At 35.6% G+C, this 17,979-nt stretch overlaps 1 protein-coding gene and 1 long non-coding RNA gene across 2 annotated transcripts; one reads left to right on the forward strand and one right to left on the reverse strand.

Moving 5' to 3' along the window:
* Window positions 1-533: 533 nt before the first annotated feature.
* LOC144978158 (uncharacterized) lies at window positions 534-10,805 on the reverse strand. The gene is made up of 6 exons (XM_078923849.1): window positions 10,623-10,805; window positions 5,162-5,372; window positions 4,520-4,862; window positions 3,752-4,053; window positions 3,150-3,296; window positions 534-2,461 (listed from the first exon to the last, which is right to left on the reverse strand). The coding sequence occupies exons 2-6, from the start codon at window positions 5,336-5,338 to the stop codon at window positions 2,324-2,326; spliced, it is 1,107 nt and encodes a 368-aa protein (XP_078779975.1). The 5' UTR covers window positions 5,339-5,372; window positions 10,623-10,805; the 3' UTR covers window positions 534-2,323.
* A 2,663-nt stretch (window positions 10,806-13,468) lies between these two features.
* LOC144978159 (uncharacterized) lies at window positions 13,469-17,948 on the forward strand. Its single transcript, XR_013646476.1, has 4 exons — window positions 13,469-13,654; window positions 15,438-15,555; window positions 17,247-17,378; window positions 17,726-17,948. It is a non-coding gene; the product is annotated as an uncharacterized LOC144978159 (long non-coding RNA).
* The last annotated feature ends 31 nt before the right edge of the window (window positions 17,949-17,979 follow it).

Raw genomic sequence — 17,979 nt, forward strand, 5'->3', positions numbered from 1 at the left:
AATTTTAAAACGCCCGGAGTCCAGTAAAAGGAGGAAATTTTTTATATATATATATTTTTTTTTCAAAAAGGAGGTATTTTTTAAAGATTTATTATATTTAAAAAAGTAAAAGGAGGAAATGAAGGAAATATCCGCGGATCGAGGATCTGAGGAGGAAAGCCGAGGAAAGGAAAGAAAACCGCGGATAAGTATCATCACTGAAACATACTAGAGTGCATAGCAGAGAGATGATTTACAAGGAAAAAAATATCTCCCAAAACTAACTATACATTTGACTGTTTCCCTCTCAGCCAGGACCAGGCCAAAACCAAATAATCTCATTCCAAGACAAAAACAGAAAGCAAGTTGGAAAACAGATATAGGGGATAGAAGACGCAGTAAGTACCTCCCTGCCCACTATGGGAGGTCAGGAACCCCACTCATCGAAGGGCTAGAGCTCAGGTGGTCTCTGATTCGGATAAGTAAGCAAGTAGTAGCACCCAATCATATGACCAATTTTTTTTTTTAATGATAAAAAAATAGTCAAAGTCGAATTATAAATTCAAAATAACTTTTCACAGCTATTTATTTGTAACTTCCAATCTTGCAAAATTAATTAACATTGGCTTGATTGAATACCAGTGGATAATTCAATATGTAAGCATTACCAGATCTTTCTATGATCTACAATTTGAACACATGCTTTAAGGTTTATCATTTACATATATAATGAAATGCATTTTATTGTACGATACTACACAAAGTAAGTTAATTCTTGCAAAGTGAAAAGTCAATCAGACAGCAGTCCCTTACCGACATACATTCCTTCCACACATAGACAAGTATCTCAGACTTCATTCAAACAACAATCATTCTAGAACTCATTTTATTCGTACAATATTCAAATTACATTTACTAATTTTAAGCTTAACTCTATTTTTAAAGGGAAAGCGATGAAGATGATGGGGTGTTCAAAACCTAACCATACAATGACGTTTTAATATCTGAAGAGCAGCTCACTGCTTCTGTCAAAAGGTTCCTCCTAAACGATTCCCCTGAACTAATACCCAAGTGTCTTTTCACAGAACTCTGTGGAACAAATTGCTATACAAATAGATCCCCCCCCCCCTTCCCATCCCAAGAAACCAGCGATTTATAACTTAGTATCAATAGGTGTTCAAAAATCGATTTCAGACCAAAGTCATGACCAGTATTGTAGATTTAAGTCGATTGATTTATATTGTACAAAATGGCGAATCGTTTATCATTAGTTAACAATTGTTATGAAGAGAAATTTATATTATCAAAATTGTACAAAGAAAGCCATCTCAGCAAACCTAATACTAATGGAATACTAATACTGACATTGAATTACAAGAGAAATTTTCAGTAAATTGTTAAACAGCCAGATGAGATAAGTAAATCTTCAGCCAGAGAAACTTTAATACATTTAATTTGTATATAAAGTTGAAAAGAAGTAAGAAAAAATAACATTGTCTCCCTCAATTAATGAATTCATTTTTAAAATGCATAGTTAATAGTTTAAGTGTCAATCAGTTAATGAACGATGATGTTGAAAAAAGACAGCATTACACAAAAATTGATGAGTATTCTTATCATAGAAAGTGAACAATGCCCGCATCTAAAATGTTGGTGTAAAAGTCAAAGGGTAGTATTTGCCAGCAGTGAACTATGCTAAATTACAACGATTAGTTAACAAGGACTCGATTTAAAAATCGAACAATTCCAACAAGTACATTTCAAGAGAATGCATTTTTCATTCAAATTCATTCGCTTTTTGAACACATGACAGTAACAATCACTCGTTACATATATATCTACTTGCCCATACATTCATTCCACATGTAATATCGAAGATATTTATCACAGTAAAGCTACGTACTTCTGTTATCCTGACATTTGCCATTTTACAAACATTTTGATATTATTAAAATATAAATATCGAGTCTTGTTCGTTTGGAATAAAATGGAACAAAACGTTTAACGACTCAAATTTTCTCAGACTTCCTGCTGGTGTCACAAAATCACAATAAGTAATGATTAGCAGCATTCTCTGATGCTGTAGAGATACATAACGAAGTCTTGTGAGGAAAATAACAGCTCACAGTTAATCTCAAGCACCATCGCCACTTCAATCTCCTCCAGTCTCGAGTTTCTGTCACTGTCTGTACTCAAATGCGTACTCCAGGATTAAGAAACGAAGAATTCTAATTCTCTTCTTTCCGGCATTGTCAAGTCGGTGCCAGCCTTTAGGTTTCGATGAGTTGCGTATGACGGGGATGATTTAATGCTTTATGAATGGACAACAAATGACGGAAACATTTCATTGGTTGTCCAAGACTGCTGTTGACTGGGAACTAAACTTGAAGATGGCTCTGCTTGTGATGCGACATTCACACAAATCTTCAAACACTTGGCTGGCATTTTCAACAGGGAATACTTCATGCTGTGGTACTTGTAACTGATGAAAAAAAAAATAATCAAAACATAAAAATCAAAATCCCAGAAGTCTTAAGAAAAAAAAGAGTATGATTTCTTTCTATCTAAGTACCTATACTTTCAAAATGGTAAATTTAAAGACATATTTGATGTCAAAACTGTAAAGATAATACATCTCAGCAAAGAGCGCTCAACCTGGATGTTGTTATTACTATATCATTGGAATAAAGGACATGAATCCCAAAACTGATCTGTCAAAACCCAGGAAATTACAATGTGACTGTGACAAAGTAAAGCTTATGTCAACAACATTCCCTAAACAAGCACATAGGTATCTAATATCTTGCTGTCTGCATCAAACGTTTACAACCCACACAAATACACGCTTTAAGTTTGGGCAATTTAAAATCTTGCTGTGTCAGTACTCCTAACACTTGTCATATCAGTAAACAATTTTGCAGGATCAGCTTTTCATTAAGTGTCATGACAAGCAAGACGGTACAATTTAACCTCTGAGGGCCTTATATTTGAGTTCTGCTTTTTATTTTGTTCTGTCATTGAGCAGAAAACTTTATCCTTCTGGCACATTTTGTGAGACTGTATCAAAAACTTTTTAATTTTTGTTGTAGTTAATTTGTTCTTTTAAAAAAAAACCCAATGAGTTTATTACAATGGATTCAATGTGAATAAAGAATTAAATTTTAACGTACCTCTCCTTCTTTGACAGCTCTGACAAGCTCAACAAGTTGGTTTAGGTTTCCCTGTGGGACTCCTGTGATGCTTTGTTGTTTGGCAGCAAATGTGAGAGGAACACTGGTCTCTGATGATAAACTTCCACCTACCACAATCAGACCCTCCTGTGAAAACAATGAAACGATTTTTTATTTTTATTTCGATTAAATAAATTTCCTTTAAGTTTAAGATTTTATTTAACATTCAATTTATATTTATCAGAAAATACAATTAGAAATTGCCATTACTAAAAACACACCTCTCTATAAAATAAGGATAAAGATGTTTTCAGTTTTAATAAATGTGTCAATGTCTATATTGAGATGTGCATTACAACTGAAGTTCACATACTATACACAAACATACTACACAAAAAAAAAAAAAAAGAATAAAAGAAAAGAAAAAAAAAAGAATAAAAGAAAAGAGAAAAAAAGAAAAAAAAAAAGAAAGCTCATGTGTTTCGTGCTTACTCTATTATAGAATTTATAGTTGCACTAATGACTATATAATTAAAAAAGAGAGGATTGAATAATCAAAATCTTATCAAAACTGTTTTCCAAGGAACGGATTGAAAACTTACCCTGTTGAGAACATTGAGTGATCTTTGCATACTTCTGTGTGAGCTGACAAAGTCAATGATGACGTCCACACCACCACGACACGAGTCAAGAGTGCGTTCAATGATGTACTGCTCGTGGTCTTCCTCATTCCAGTGAATGATGTCATAACAGTCGTGGTCCTGGGCTGTCAGGAGTCGATCGATGCTGCCATCTGCCACAAACATCCTTACATTTTTGCAGTCGTTGCCCATCAGGTATTTGGCAATGCGAAGAGTCCAGAGGCTTAAACCGCAGCCACCGATTACCAAAACATTAACACAAGCTGAAAAAGAAATTTGAAAAAAATTATTTAAAAAATATAGATGCTTTCAACTATAATAGAAGAATGTAGTTTATAACCTGAAAGGTCTTAGTTTGCTTTTAATTAATTTTCTTTGTTATCTTTGAGAAAATAAATCATTACTATTCTTAACAAAAAAGTAATAGTGATTTCAATAATAGTGATATTTTGGCTAAAAGCACAGATGGAAAATCAATTAACAATTTGTAAAACCATCGCAAGTCTTATTGGGCTGTCGGGAGTTAGTTGATGCTGCGATCTGCCACAAACATCTTCACATTTTAGCCTTAGCTGCCCATGAGATATTTGACAATGTGAAAATAAAATTGAATTTCTAGCGCAATAATCAGCCTTTTGTTAAATACTACTTTGAAGATACCAGTATCTTTATGCAAAAAGTGTAATCTTCAAAAGAGGACTGAATTGAAACAAAGTGATCCATACTTACATTTGACTTTGCGAAGTTTTTCAACATGGGGTTTAGCACAAGAGACAGCAGCATAGGCAGTCAAAGCCTGACCAGGAAGCATGGCAGCCACTTCTGAAGACATGTTGTTGGGAATCTGGATGACACGGGATGGCTCTCTGACTGTGACATACTCTGCAAAGCCACTGTCGATTTCGTTGTCGTCTGCAACAACCAATACTCTATCACCTTCACGCAAACTGCAGTTGGAAAGACCTGTGCTGATGTTGTGAATTGTACCAGCAATTTCATTTCCTGGGAACTGGGGTGTAAATTTGTTTGACCTTGACTTTCCTTCAGAATAACAAGCTCCAGCATGCGTTATCTGAAATATTAGAAAAATAACGAAAATAAACCCTAGCTTCTTTTTGCCATAAATAACAATTCCTTTATGATCACCTGAGTAGGTAATCAATTAACATTATTCAATCACCACTCATTTTGAACTCCAGGGAGTTATTTGTTCAATCACTGAACCACCTTTCATAACATCAATCTATCTATATAATCTAACCATGTAGTAAAGATTTCTGCATGTGCGTGAAACCAATAATGAGGAGACATAAGGGATAGTCTTCCCTTCACTCAATTCTTTAGGATAACATAATTTCTTCCAAGATTTACCTTGACAAGTAATCCATTGGCTGGTGTGTCGGGAATGGGCATTGAGGACCTGGCATCTCCAAAAGAAGATGACGATACGAGTGAGGACGAGGGCTGAAAATCAGACGATTGCACTGTGGGCTCACCAAGACGCCTAAGGGCTGCCAATTCATTCTGGTTTAGCTCAGACTTGATCATTTTCTGGCTTGGTAGTGGATGAATTTAGTCAAAACTGAGGGATGAAAAAAGTGATACAGGTTAACTCTGGGAAAGATTCATGGAGAACTCCAATATAAAGTTTCATGACCGAACCCTTATCATGCTTGGAAATATGAATGAAAAAAAAATCAAATTGTCCCAACTCCATCCCCTTCCCCCCCTTAAAAAAAATACAAACCCGAGTTAACCTTCGGTGGAAAATGATGAAGAAAGAACAATTTTCAGGGTTCCCACCAGTCAGATTGATTTCACGCTGATATATTAAAGATACAAATTTTATTTTTCAACTACAAATCCTATCCTAAATCGTTTAAATTTATCCATTTTGCGATACAATATAACTTGGTTTTCCCAAAGTCCAGATTGCAAAGTGAAAAACTTGCTCAAACTGGAAAAGAAATGCCCATGAAAACATATTTTATTTAATAATATCCATGTCCAGAGTATCAATTAGAAAAGTGGAATAAAAAGCCCAAGTTTTATAAACCCCCATTCATTTTCCGACTGCGTCGTTTAGCTAGCTAAGCCTAAAATTGGCACTAAACAAAGGACATGAATATCATCGCACTTTTCCACGAACGGGGTTACGGCAATCTATGCAATATTAGACAAGGTCGCTTCCAGCCAATCACATTCGAGTTCAATGGCAGATTGACCTACTAACCGAGGACACAGCGTGACCCCATTTTAAAAAATCGGTAACTACGCCAGAACAATGCTTACGTTCAAAATGAGGATAAATTAATTTGAAGCTGATACGAACAAAAGCAATTTATCATAAAAGTTAAACAATAGCTGAAATAACCAACAAAACAAAAATATATAAAAATAAAATAAGTAAAAAAAATTAAAAATACAAAAAAGGAAAACGATCTAGTTTGTGATACAAAGACGGGTTCGGGTAGCCTACCATACCAACTTAATTCAAAATAATATGCATGCATGCATGTGAAACAGAACTTATTGATTTGAAGTATGCAATTAGATCACCGCACAATTGATGTATCATTGGGAAATTTGCAAAATACTTTTGAAACTCAAAATTGAATTCTATAACAGATCCTAATATTAAATCGGGTTCCCCCCCCCCCCCCCCACCAACCCCCTTCTCAATTTAAGTCTGGGAGCAAGAAAGTAATCCGCTTGGTTCACAAACAATCGAATCGTAAGACTAGAAGTTGGGGCACTTGGTGTGGCATAATATTATTCAATTATGTCTGGACAGCTAGGCACAAGCCGAAACCGGAGGTCACCAACAGGGTTGCCAGTTTGGCATTTTAAATGCCAGATTCCAAAAATCTGGCATTTTTGAAAACCGTTTGGCATTAGAAAAATCATTTGGCATTTGGCATTTTCATTTGGCATTTTCTTTTCTTGTATATTATACTTCAAATGACACCTTTTCTCGACCGTGGTGTAGTGGTTTAGCACTCCACTTAGTAGTCAGTAGGTAAAAAATTACCCCAACGGGAAATTTAGTATAATTTAAAAAAAAAAAGAAAAAAAAAAGAAAAGAAAACACGCAAGCCACCAGGATATGATAGTAAATTGTCTATCAAAAGTGAGTAGTTTTCTTAGAGGGGGTGGGAGTCAACAGACTTTGGCATTTTTTTGAGTGTTTTGGCATTTTTTGAGTCTTCTCCTGGCATTTTGTTGAAAAATAATCTGGCAACCCTGGTCACCAAGGAGATTATTCATTATTACCGCATACATTGATTTTCCAAATGTTCGGTGGAAGATATAAATTGTCACTTGTAGAAAATGTTTCAGAATTTTAATCCAAAATTTATTCCCACGCCGAATTAAAAAACAAAAACAAACAAAAAACAATACCAAAGACGCATGTTGTTACTGAAACCTTAAGGGGTACGCGCTGGTCGAGAGGACGGCTGTACTATGAATTCCACTAAAATTATCGAAAATGAGATTAGGGCACTTTCAGGTAATTCAACCTTTCTTTAACACACTGAAAACATTCAAAAGGCTAAATTTATTCAAAAAAGTGCTTTAAATAATTTTTTTGTGACGCAGCTATCGTCTAAACGCAAAGTTTTTCCGTCATTTTCTTCAGAATCAACGTTCGATAGTCCTTAGTAACCCGCACTGAACCCCGGCTTATTTGGTATGAGCAGAAATGTCAGGGAAAGGGCATTTCCGTTCTTTCACATTCTTTCGCGTATGTGTCACAGGACGGCGGGAAATCGAGAAATTCCAAGCCTATTTTCCTTTCTTTGATTGGCTGAAGAGACGGCTAGGAGTTATTTTTAGTAATTACCGTCATGGAAAATTTTAGCTCACGTTCCAAGACCAATCGTAACCCGGTTTTCAGTCACGTGACATAACAACGGGTACATTTCCGGGAGCATTCCACTACGTTTACTATCGCTTCGATTCGAACTGATTTTTGGTCGTTTCATGACAAACTTCACTCCATTTACTTATTTGCAAAGTTTTATCATCATTTTCCAAAGAACCAAGAATTGGTAGATAATCATTTCGACGCCTGGATACCGCTTTAGCCAGTAAGTATGTCTATTTATTTATTACTAGTGAAATCGGATTGACCGGTTACAGTCTCAAAGTGTGCATTCCATTCTAAAATGTAAACATTGACGATAATAAAAGAGAATGCTGCTCGTAAATAATTCTAAAGGCTAATTTTTGTTTTTATTTTATTTTTAATACGATTATTAAGAACCATACTGTTTTCTTTGATTTACATTAGACTAGTGAAGATCATTGAGCTTGAATAAGGAGATAACTAAACGCCGATCTATAGTAGATCTTAGACAGACAGATAGACGTATCTTATAGCTAACTTAGACTTAGATTACCATTGACGTCAGTGAGTTAGAACTTAGAGATTATCTAGATTGTGCTTATTTTTTTTTATAACCATCAGTCTACAAGAGTCTGTGTGTGTGTGTGTGGGGGGGGGGTGCTCTCAATGCTCTGAGGTATGGTTCTCGTCTCTTGACCTAAAGGCGTTTCTTTCTTTCTGATCTATAGTTCCTGCCTTTTCACCTTTCAGTGTAGGGCCACTTTAAAGTGAAATTACTCTAGACCAAGGCATTAGCCAAGCAGGTGGTCAGCCCACTGTGACCTTTTGTTACCTTATTGTGGTAGGAATTCATTTTGCCCAGAAAGTGGCCTTTCTGCCTGCTCTTTTAATTTCTTTAACGTTTTTTTTTCTCTGATCCAAAGCAATACCAGATCTGTGCTTAACTATGATTGGTAGCCAGAATTCTTATGTGTGGGTATCTTTTGTGCTTTTCAAGTCAAAACTTTGGCTGATTCCAACACTGCTTAGCAGTAGGGGGTGCAATAAAAATGTTATAATGAAATTATTTTTTTTAAAACCCCTTTATTCATCCCATAGTGGAAATTATTCTCTAGGGTCTATTCCAAGGGTAGATTGAAATAACCCAAGGCGTCAACCGCAGTGCAGCGCCGCAAATTGAGCTAGGGCGAGATGGCTTGCTCAAGTCCACACAGCACAGAGGCTGGTGATCGAACTCGGTACCTTTCCGGTACGAAGCAAAGACCGTAACACTGAGCTAAGCTAACCCCCGATTTATTTATTATATCTATATATATATATATATATTATTTATTATATATTTATTTATTTTCACAGATTGTCATGCCTAGAGCCAAGGTTTCCACCTTCAATGCTTCCATTAGCAGCATGAAAAGGAAGTCACGGTAAGATGTTTTGAAGAAGGCAAGGGATGCGAAGAAGCAGAAATTTTTTAATGAACCAGAGCCAGCATCCTAATCTTCTGTGACTTCTTCGTCGCAACCAACAGCTTCAGCTTCTGCTTCTTCATCATCAGCTCGTAAGTTGGATTTCTTTGCCTCTACATCTGAGTCCGAGCCTGCATCTTCGTCTTCATTGGAATGTTCCACCATCGTGCAGCTGATTGTATTCCAGGATCTTGTTGATTGTCTTCTCTGCCCATTTTGTTTCCAGTCTACGTTGGAGGTTTCACGTGATTCTTCTGTTGGTCTTGCCATTCGTCTACATTTGTGATTTGTTGGGGAGATGTTTATTTGGAATGACTCAGAATGTAAATGAAAGCATCCATGCTTTGATTTGGTCCAGGTGTCCTAAACATGTGTTTGTAGGGAGACAGCGTTTGGAAATTTCATGTGGGATTGGAGTAGGAGAATTCAACAAGGGAGCAAAGGCATCGCAGGATTTCATTTCGGCAATAGGACTTAGTGTGGGACGACATTTTGTGGAGCATGGGACTAAAAGGGACAATGTTAGGATAAAGAATGCAGACGGAGCAGGTGAATTTGTCTTTAAAAGGAAAAGGGAGATGAGGAGGTTAGCACAGACAAGGGAGGAAGAACGTTTACATCAACTGGAAGGCGGTGAGCAGTATGCTGCAGGCGGCTTCAGATTGCGGAGTCCCAGACGACACGTGACATTGGATGGATTACCTCAAACGGATAAGTACCATTTTATAAATTCAAAACTAATTGTATCTTTTTTCCACAGGAGAATGATTCTTGGGTTTAAAACAACACAGTTTAGGGGGTTCATGACACTATATTTTGTATAATCTACGAGAAGGTTCGTTTTTTCCCATTTTCTCAAAATGTCATTTTCTTAGGGGGTGGGATAGCAGGGAACAAGATTTCTCAAAAACTGTCTATTCAATTTCTTTTTCCTTTCACACACTTGTGTGTTTATAGTGTGGCTACATTATGTCAGAGGCTTTTGGCAATATAAGCATTATTTTTTTAGATATGGTGGTCCAAAGAGGGTAAAAACTGCGAAAAAGGAAAAATTTTCACAGTTTTACGGATTGAAGACTTCCGGATGCTATAAAATCTTTACTAGGATAAGAATAAAAAAATCCCTCTGATACAATGTAGAACAGTATTAAAGACACCTACATAGCAAGTTTCAGTGAAATTGAATAGAAACTTTTTGAGAAAAGTTGTTCCCAAAATCTGAAGTTTTCGGGGCTGGGTACCCCTAAAATGCCACCTCATACGCACCGATAGTGGAAATTATTCCAAAAAGTCTTTAGAAATATGCTTGGACACACATAATACTGCAGAAAAAGCATTGAAAATATAATTTTTGATAAAACTTAATAAAATTGTCCTTATTGTGACAGTACCCCCTTAAGTTAAATATGAAGCGGTGCGTCATAATTAATATTACATTTAGGAACAAGTAATGGTTCAAAAAAGTTAAGTCTATTTTCTATTAAAATCAGAATATGTATATAATCAAAAGACTTACATAATTCAAACACGATAAATCCAATTTATCCGTGGAAATTAACACACTGACTTTGATACGCGATTGTTGGTAAATAAAGGTTGAACTGAGCGGAACCGTGAGGCCGTGGTTTATATAGCGTAGTCGCGGGGCCTCGAGACGATCAGCCACTGTTCACGTGAAGCCTCAGCTGTTGACCCAAACAAGATCGCGAGGGAGCCCTGCTGTGATCGAAAGGTAGCGGAAAGCAAATATCGGTGAGGAAATTAAAAATACAAATACTTTCATTGTACTTGGATTTTAGTCTAAATTAATCTTGCACAGGCAATCCATTCTTTTAATGAAGTTTATAGAAATGTTTATTGCTTGCGCATCGAATGTTCTTTGTTTTTTTGGGGGAAATCTAGAACCAAATTTCAAAATATCCTTTCGACCCACCGAATAACCAGCTGATTGACCATTCAGTTGAGGCGACTACCACTAAAACCTGGAGTGTTCTTTCGGTTAGGGGCATGATTCATGTTTATTGATTCATTTGTATATATATATATATATATATATATATATATATATATATATATATATATATATATATATATATATATATATATATACTGTTTGTTGACGAAACAACACAAAGGCGTAGCCCTAGTGCCTCTCAAACAGATTTATGACGATTTACATAATATTAGTTACAGCTACGCGCTGACGTGATCCTGATTGTTTACCAAAATGCAATTTGCTTGACCAATGACCTCACTCTTTGATGTATATACTATTATATCTAATAATATAATATATATTTTTGTTTGTTTGCATCGCCAGTTCGACATCACCTTGTTTCCAAGAGCACGGCGCCATCCCAGTTCATGCCTACATTGCTCATTCATTACACTGTTTTCACGCTCCTGCCACATGCGCATACATTTACTCGTCTTGAAAACAGCAATCCTTGACCCCATCTGTGTCTATTACCATTGCTTACTATAACACACCTTCGAATATCACTCTCTCTCTCTCCGTGCGCATAAGAAATCACGTTTCTATCACATGACCTGTTCAAGACAATTGAGACTTTCTCTTATTTTTTAAAATGAATAAAAGTAAAACGAAAGAAATTTTGTTTTTTCCTCAACAACCCTGTGTTCTATTTTTAAAAAAATTGACAATGACAGCGATGATGACGATGGTGATGATGATGATAATAATAATAATAATAATAATAATAATAATAATAATAATAATAATAATAATAATAATAATAATAATAATAATAATAATAATAATAATGATGATTATTATTATTATTATCCTCATCATCATCTATTAAAATGTACTGATTTTTTATTTATTCTTTGTCTATTGAACTTTAATTATCAGTGTTTGTGTATGTGTGTGTGTGTGTGTTTGTGTGTGTGTGTGTGTGTGTGTGTGCTGCGAGTGTCCCCGAAAGCCCAAGTTATTGAGGACTAGACTCACAAACTGAAGGGCTGGTCTCGGTCCAGCGTCTAAGCTCGGTCCCAGGTTCATTATTTATTTTGTCCCGTAGTGATTGGGTAATGTTAGATCTGCTTCACGATACAGAAACTGGGATGAATTCCGGCACAGGTGTTATCATAATAATAATAATAATAATAATAATAATAATAATAATAATAATAATAATAATAATAATAATAATAGAAGAAGAAGAAGAAGCAGAAGAAGAAGAAGAAGAAGAAGAAGAAGAAGAAGAAGAAGAAGAGCTGACATGTTTGAAGGATGAGTAGACATAATATCTTTCTTCCCCCCCCCCCCCCCCCCCCCCCCCCCCCCCCCTTCACTTTTACCCATCGGCGTCAATCAATATAAATCTGGATGGTTCAAAATTTAGACTCACTATTCAATCGTAGTTTGGAACACTATGATATATTTTTTTCTTGCCAAAGTACTGAGTAAGCGGTACCGCACTGTGACCACGCTTTGGAAATTGATAACTGGCTAACCGATCAGGCACCAAAGGGATGGGCGAGATGACGCGACATAACCACTATTGCCAGATAGATTTAACAAAAAAATGCCAAATACATTAAAAGGTAAATTAATAAATATAAATGCGAAAATAGAAAATTCTTCTTTCTATTCCACTGCCTTGGATGATAGTTTAGATTTTCTTATTATATCGTCATGAGTCAAAATACATAATTTTTACTTGCTTATACAAAAATCATGCGTGTTTCGAGTATTGCTACAGATTAAATCCAAACACACACACACACACAAACACACACGTACAAACACACAACAAAGATAAAAAACAAAACAAAAACAAAAAACGCTGTCACTTTAATGAAATTACTTAAGGATATTTGATGCGTCCTGACCACAATATTATTAGGAACCATATTATTAATATATTATTGTCATTTAAAAATAATCAGCGTTAATAAAGCCAAGCTGGCAATCAACATCATTACTCGTGTGAGGTTAACATTCGCAGTCCCCTCACCCTTGTGAAGTCTGAGGGCACGGCGCAAGGTGATTCATGTCAAGGCCGTATGTGGGGGGTGTGGAGATCTGAGGCTTGTCTCATAGGCGAGCTATAGCTCGCCAGTGAGACAATTTGTCCCGATCCACCAGATGGTGCCACCAGTCTTTGGCAATGGCTCGCCTGTGAGACGGAGTGCTCGCCAAATCCGTGGCTAAAATGGCGACGTGGTCACGTGATGCTTTTTATCGATACCAAAATAGTATTGACATTGGGTTAAACTAGATAAAATGGCCTTTTTAGAATATTTGACATCTATATTTGGAGTTAAAATGGAAGAAATAAAGGATTTGATAAATTTAGAGTATGGCAGTACTTATGTGTCCTCCATGGGTGAACCATCGCTGTAAATAATTAAATATATTGACTACTGTCTCGAGTATTATTGGTATCGATATAATTTTTCCGCCAAAACTAAACAAGAAAAAGGAGTGGAGTTGCCTCGATAATAGGTAGCTACTAGCTAGAGTAGGTAAAGCAAAACTGAAACGTGAAAGGAACATGGTCAATGGCATCAAGATGAAGAGTAAGTTTAAGCTGACGGTAAAATAATTAAGTCGGAGGACTTTTCATCCTCCTTAGTCTTAGCGTATTCAAATCTGTCACCTCCACCCCTAGGAACGATGCTTTTTTCCTTTTTTCTATTATTGGAGTTTGAGGATGTTAGCGTAAAAAACAAACAAAACAAAAAGAAAACCGCGTCTATCTTCTTAGCACATCATCACTCTGACTCTCTTCTCCACTTGTATTGCAACTAAATCTACACATGAAAAGGGAGATCTTATTAGCGGTTATGGCTATAGACTTTCTTATGTCCACCAATAAATATTAACTAAAGTTTCATAGAGAGAGAGAGAGGCTTGGGAGTTGAGTAGGAGAGGAGACTAGGAGGCGGAGGGAGATCAAAATCTTCCTAACCTAATGACAATGTAAAACCGTATTTTCGTTTATGGAACTGTTTCTCTTTATGTTGAAGAGGCGAGTTTGATTTTTTTTTAAATTCTATTTATTACTTGTTTGGTTTTGCTGCGATTCAAGTTCAAATTCATATTTTCTTTTTTTTAAAAAAACTGGCTTAGCAATGGCAATAATAATACTACCCTGCCCCTCCCCCTCCTCCAGAAAGGTGAATGAAAATGTAAGCGAATTTTTGAAATTAAGAGAAAATTGAAGAACAAAAGAATGAAAACTAAAAAGGTGAGTCCTTCAGAAAGCTCCTAGTGCCAAGGGAAACAACTCAAATATTCCCTCGATTAAGCCTAAGAATAAATATAACTATAACCTAGTACCTTTAACGCTAATACTAGGAAAAACAAACACCCAAGCACCTTTACTAAAAAAACTAAAAAAAATCCGATCTCGACCTAAACCTAATATTATTATTATTAGTTTTGCATGTTTTTTCTGCTAATTTGCAAATGACATTTACAATACGTAGTGTTTTTATGCACCTCCGTTGACGGTGTATCTTAACGGATCGTTTTTATACACCTCCGTCACGCATGCGCATCCCACCCAATTTCATCAGTGATATTGTGTTTCTGTATTTGGACATGGCGAAAGTTATATTGTGACATCTGTAGGATGTCTTTGTTAATAAATTTATATAAAAATATTAATAATTTTGAAAAATCGAAATATAAAACCAGAAAATAGAAGTTGCATTGAAGGTAAAATAATGTTTTAGAAAGACTTTATTAAATGTGATGAACAGTCAGGTGGCTCCGTAGCGCAGTGGACAAGCTGTCAGACTCCAACCTTGAAAGTACCGGGTTCGATTCCCAATGTTGAGTTTGTTTGTTTTTGTTTTTTTTGATTTACTTAGTTTTTGTTTGCTTTTTTTTTTCTTTCTTTTTTTTTCAAAAACTTTTTATCATGTTTTTAAAAAAAACTTCGATTTTAATTTTATAAAATTATTTATTTATTTGAGATCAGTATTTGTGTGCCATGTTTCTTTTTACTTTTGATTTTTAAAAATTATTGTTATTATTCTTTAATTTATTATCATTGTACATCGGTAATCACTAAGCAGCGTGCTAAACTACAATCTAAAACTATTTAAACCTCATGGACGTATGCAGCAACAACTTTACCATCACCGCCAACGGAGGTGCATATAAACAGTGCGTTTTTGTACACCTCCAATGGAGGTGTATAAAAACTGTGCGTTTTTGTACACCTCCAACGGAGGTGTATAAAAACGCCACCTTTACAATAACAACAAAATACAAGTGACATTCAGTTCTTTTTGTGGATTCTGTTTTTCTATTTCTTCTTAATAACATAATTTGTATTGGATATCTCCACAGGTCAGATGGATCTGTAGTGTAGTGAGTAGTGGTGAAGTTGTTTGACCCTGAACTGGAAGGTCCCGGGTTCAAATCACTTGATTCAACGGGTGATTGAATTACCCTTAATTTAAGGAAGGTTTGCAAGTTACTATTATTATATTTATATGAATCTGTAAAAATAGTTTTATAATTTTTAGATTGGCCAGTAATTCTGTGCTCGTTGACAAATATGTGGGCTGTACAGAAAAAAATTTGAACCCTGCTTTTATATGTGTGACTTACACATTGGGCAGGCATGACAATTTGAATGATGGGTTTTGACTGGAATGCGTTTTTTATTTAGTGATTTTGTATTCTGGCACTGTGCTATTATCTTTGTTTTGGTGGTCTAACTGGATTTTACGTCATGTATTCATGTTTTAACTGTCTGTTATTGGCTAAAGTTGGTTGATCATATGACCAAGAACAAACTATTCAGCAAAGATCAACATGGTTTCATGGCGGGAAGGTCTACAGTAACAAACCTACTTGAAACAATGGATGACTGGACGAGAGACCTGGAATTAGGCAACAATTTAGATGTCATATACCTCGACTTCAGAAAGGCATTTGTCAAAGTTCCACACTGGCGCCTAATCAGGAAATTGGAACAGTATCAAATTAATGATCAGACAGTCAAATGGGTCAGAGATTTCCTCAAAGATAGAAGACAAAAAGTGATAGTGAATGGAACAGCATCAACGGAGAGACTGGTAACAAGTGGAGTTTCACAAGGAAGTGTACTGGGACCAGTTCTCTTCCTGATTTATATCAATGACTTGCCAGACAATCTATCATCTAAATGTAAAATCTTTGCCGATGATACTAAGCTCTATGGAGTAGCTAATACAGAAGAAGAAAGAAACACCTTACAACAAGATTTGAAAAAGCTTCAAGAATGGTCCGAAATATGGCAGATGGAGTTCAATGTAGATAAATGTGCAGTTCTTCACCTAGGAAAAACAACAGAGAAGCAAACTATATAATGAAAGAAAAACCCTGCAGAAATCCAATGGGGAAAAAGACCTAGGAGTATTTATTGATAGGAAGCTAAACTTCAAGAAGCAAATTCAAGATGTTCAATCTAAGGCTAGTAAAACACTCGGAATAGTGAAAAGAAATTTCAAGAATCTGAAAACAAAACACATGACTACCATCTACAAGACTATGGTTAGATCAAAGCTGCATATGGTATCCGAAGTTTGAGGGAGACAAAGCCTGTTGAAAGAAAAAACCTACTGTGAGAGATTGAAAGAATTAAATCTCCCGACCTTAGATTACAGGAGAAGAAGGGGAGATATGATCCAAACATATAAAATAGTAAAGGGAATAGACAGGGTAGAGGCAGGATTCCTTAAACCAAACAAGAACATTCAGACACGAGGAAACAGCAAGAAACTGAAAAAGAACGTTTTAAAACAAATGAAAGAAGGAACTTTTTTTCATCTAGAATTGTAAATAACTGGAATAAACTGCAAGAAACCACAGTATCAGCAAAAAATTTGAATAAATTCAAAGCAGAGTTGGAGATAAGCAGCACCCTAGGAAACAAGTTCAGTTATAAAAATTGGTCCAATCATTAATAGATGAGGAGGAGCGAAGGAGACTACACCAAGTCTAAAAGCTCTATACAGAGGTATCCAGGTAAAGAGGGTTTTGAACTCGAATGTCCCTTGTTTAGTGTTTTGCTCTTTTTACATTTTATGTAGGCATCCTGCATATATATTGTAGATGTTATAACATTCAGTTTTGTACATTACTATTAATGTTGATTAATCTAAATTTCAGATGGCATTCCAGTATCTGTAGTGGTGTTCGTGTTCAGCCTGGCAGCACCAAAGATGGGCAACTTAAAGGTTAAAGGGTCAGGGCCATGATTCAGCTTTAACTATAAAATCATTTCCTGGACATGATATTTGAGTGAGTAGAAATCCCATTAACATAACCTGACCCCAAAAAATGTGACCAATCTCAATGAAGCAGTATTATTTCGGGGTGACGCTTCGGAAGTTAATATTATAAGATCATTGAAATCTTGCATTTATTATTAAATTTTTTAAATTTTCTATTGCTGTTGCACGAGCTTGAGGTGCATGCACTGAGACTGAGTTCGAAGTTGCAGGTATTAAAGAATATTACTATTACACTCCTCTCAATGGTTTCATCTGTTAGTATTTTTATTTATTTATTATAATTTTTTTTTACAATAATTGGTTCTCAAAGTTGACAAATCCTCATTTTTATTTTTATATTATTGTTACTCTCAGGCAAATGAGCAATGAATAAATGGTCACAACACTAAACTTGGGAAAGTCGATGCAGTCAGGACGAATAATTTCTGAGCGCTGCCTAGCAGGTAACTATATATCGCTCTAATCGAGCGACATCTAATGCCTGCTAAAATAAAATAGTGTATGGATGTATGTTTCATTCCAATGGCATATGGCAGAGATATTGTTTAATTAATTGTTTGTTGATGTACTTAGATAATAAAGCACAAAGGTGATTTTCTGCACTTCTG

The sequence above is a fragment of the Berghia stephanieae genome, chromosome 8 (genome assembly GCF_034508935.2).
Source record: "Berghia stephanieae isolate SIO BIC M18660-M18661 chromosome 8, UCSD_Bste_1.3, whole genome shotgun sequence".
Classification (NCBI taxonomy): domain Eukaryota; kingdom Metazoa; phylum Mollusca; class Gastropoda; order Nudibranchia; family Aeolidiidae; genus Berghia; species Berghia stephanieae.

Bases quoted from the DNA above. Each gene is read 5' to 3' on its own strand.
- LOC144978158 (XM_078923849.1), bottom strand. From the start codon at position 5,338: ATGATCAAGTCTGAGCTAAACCAGAATGAATTGGCAGCCCTTAGGCGT. The intron at 3,297-3,751 runs GTAAGTTTTCAA...TTGTTTTCACAG, and splicing joins CACTCAATGTTCTCAACAGG to GAGGGTCTGATTGTGGTAGG. The intron at 2,462-3,149 runs GTACGTTAAAAT...TTTTTTCATCAG, and splicing joins GAGCTGTCAAAGAAGGAGAG to TTACAAGTACCACAGCATGA.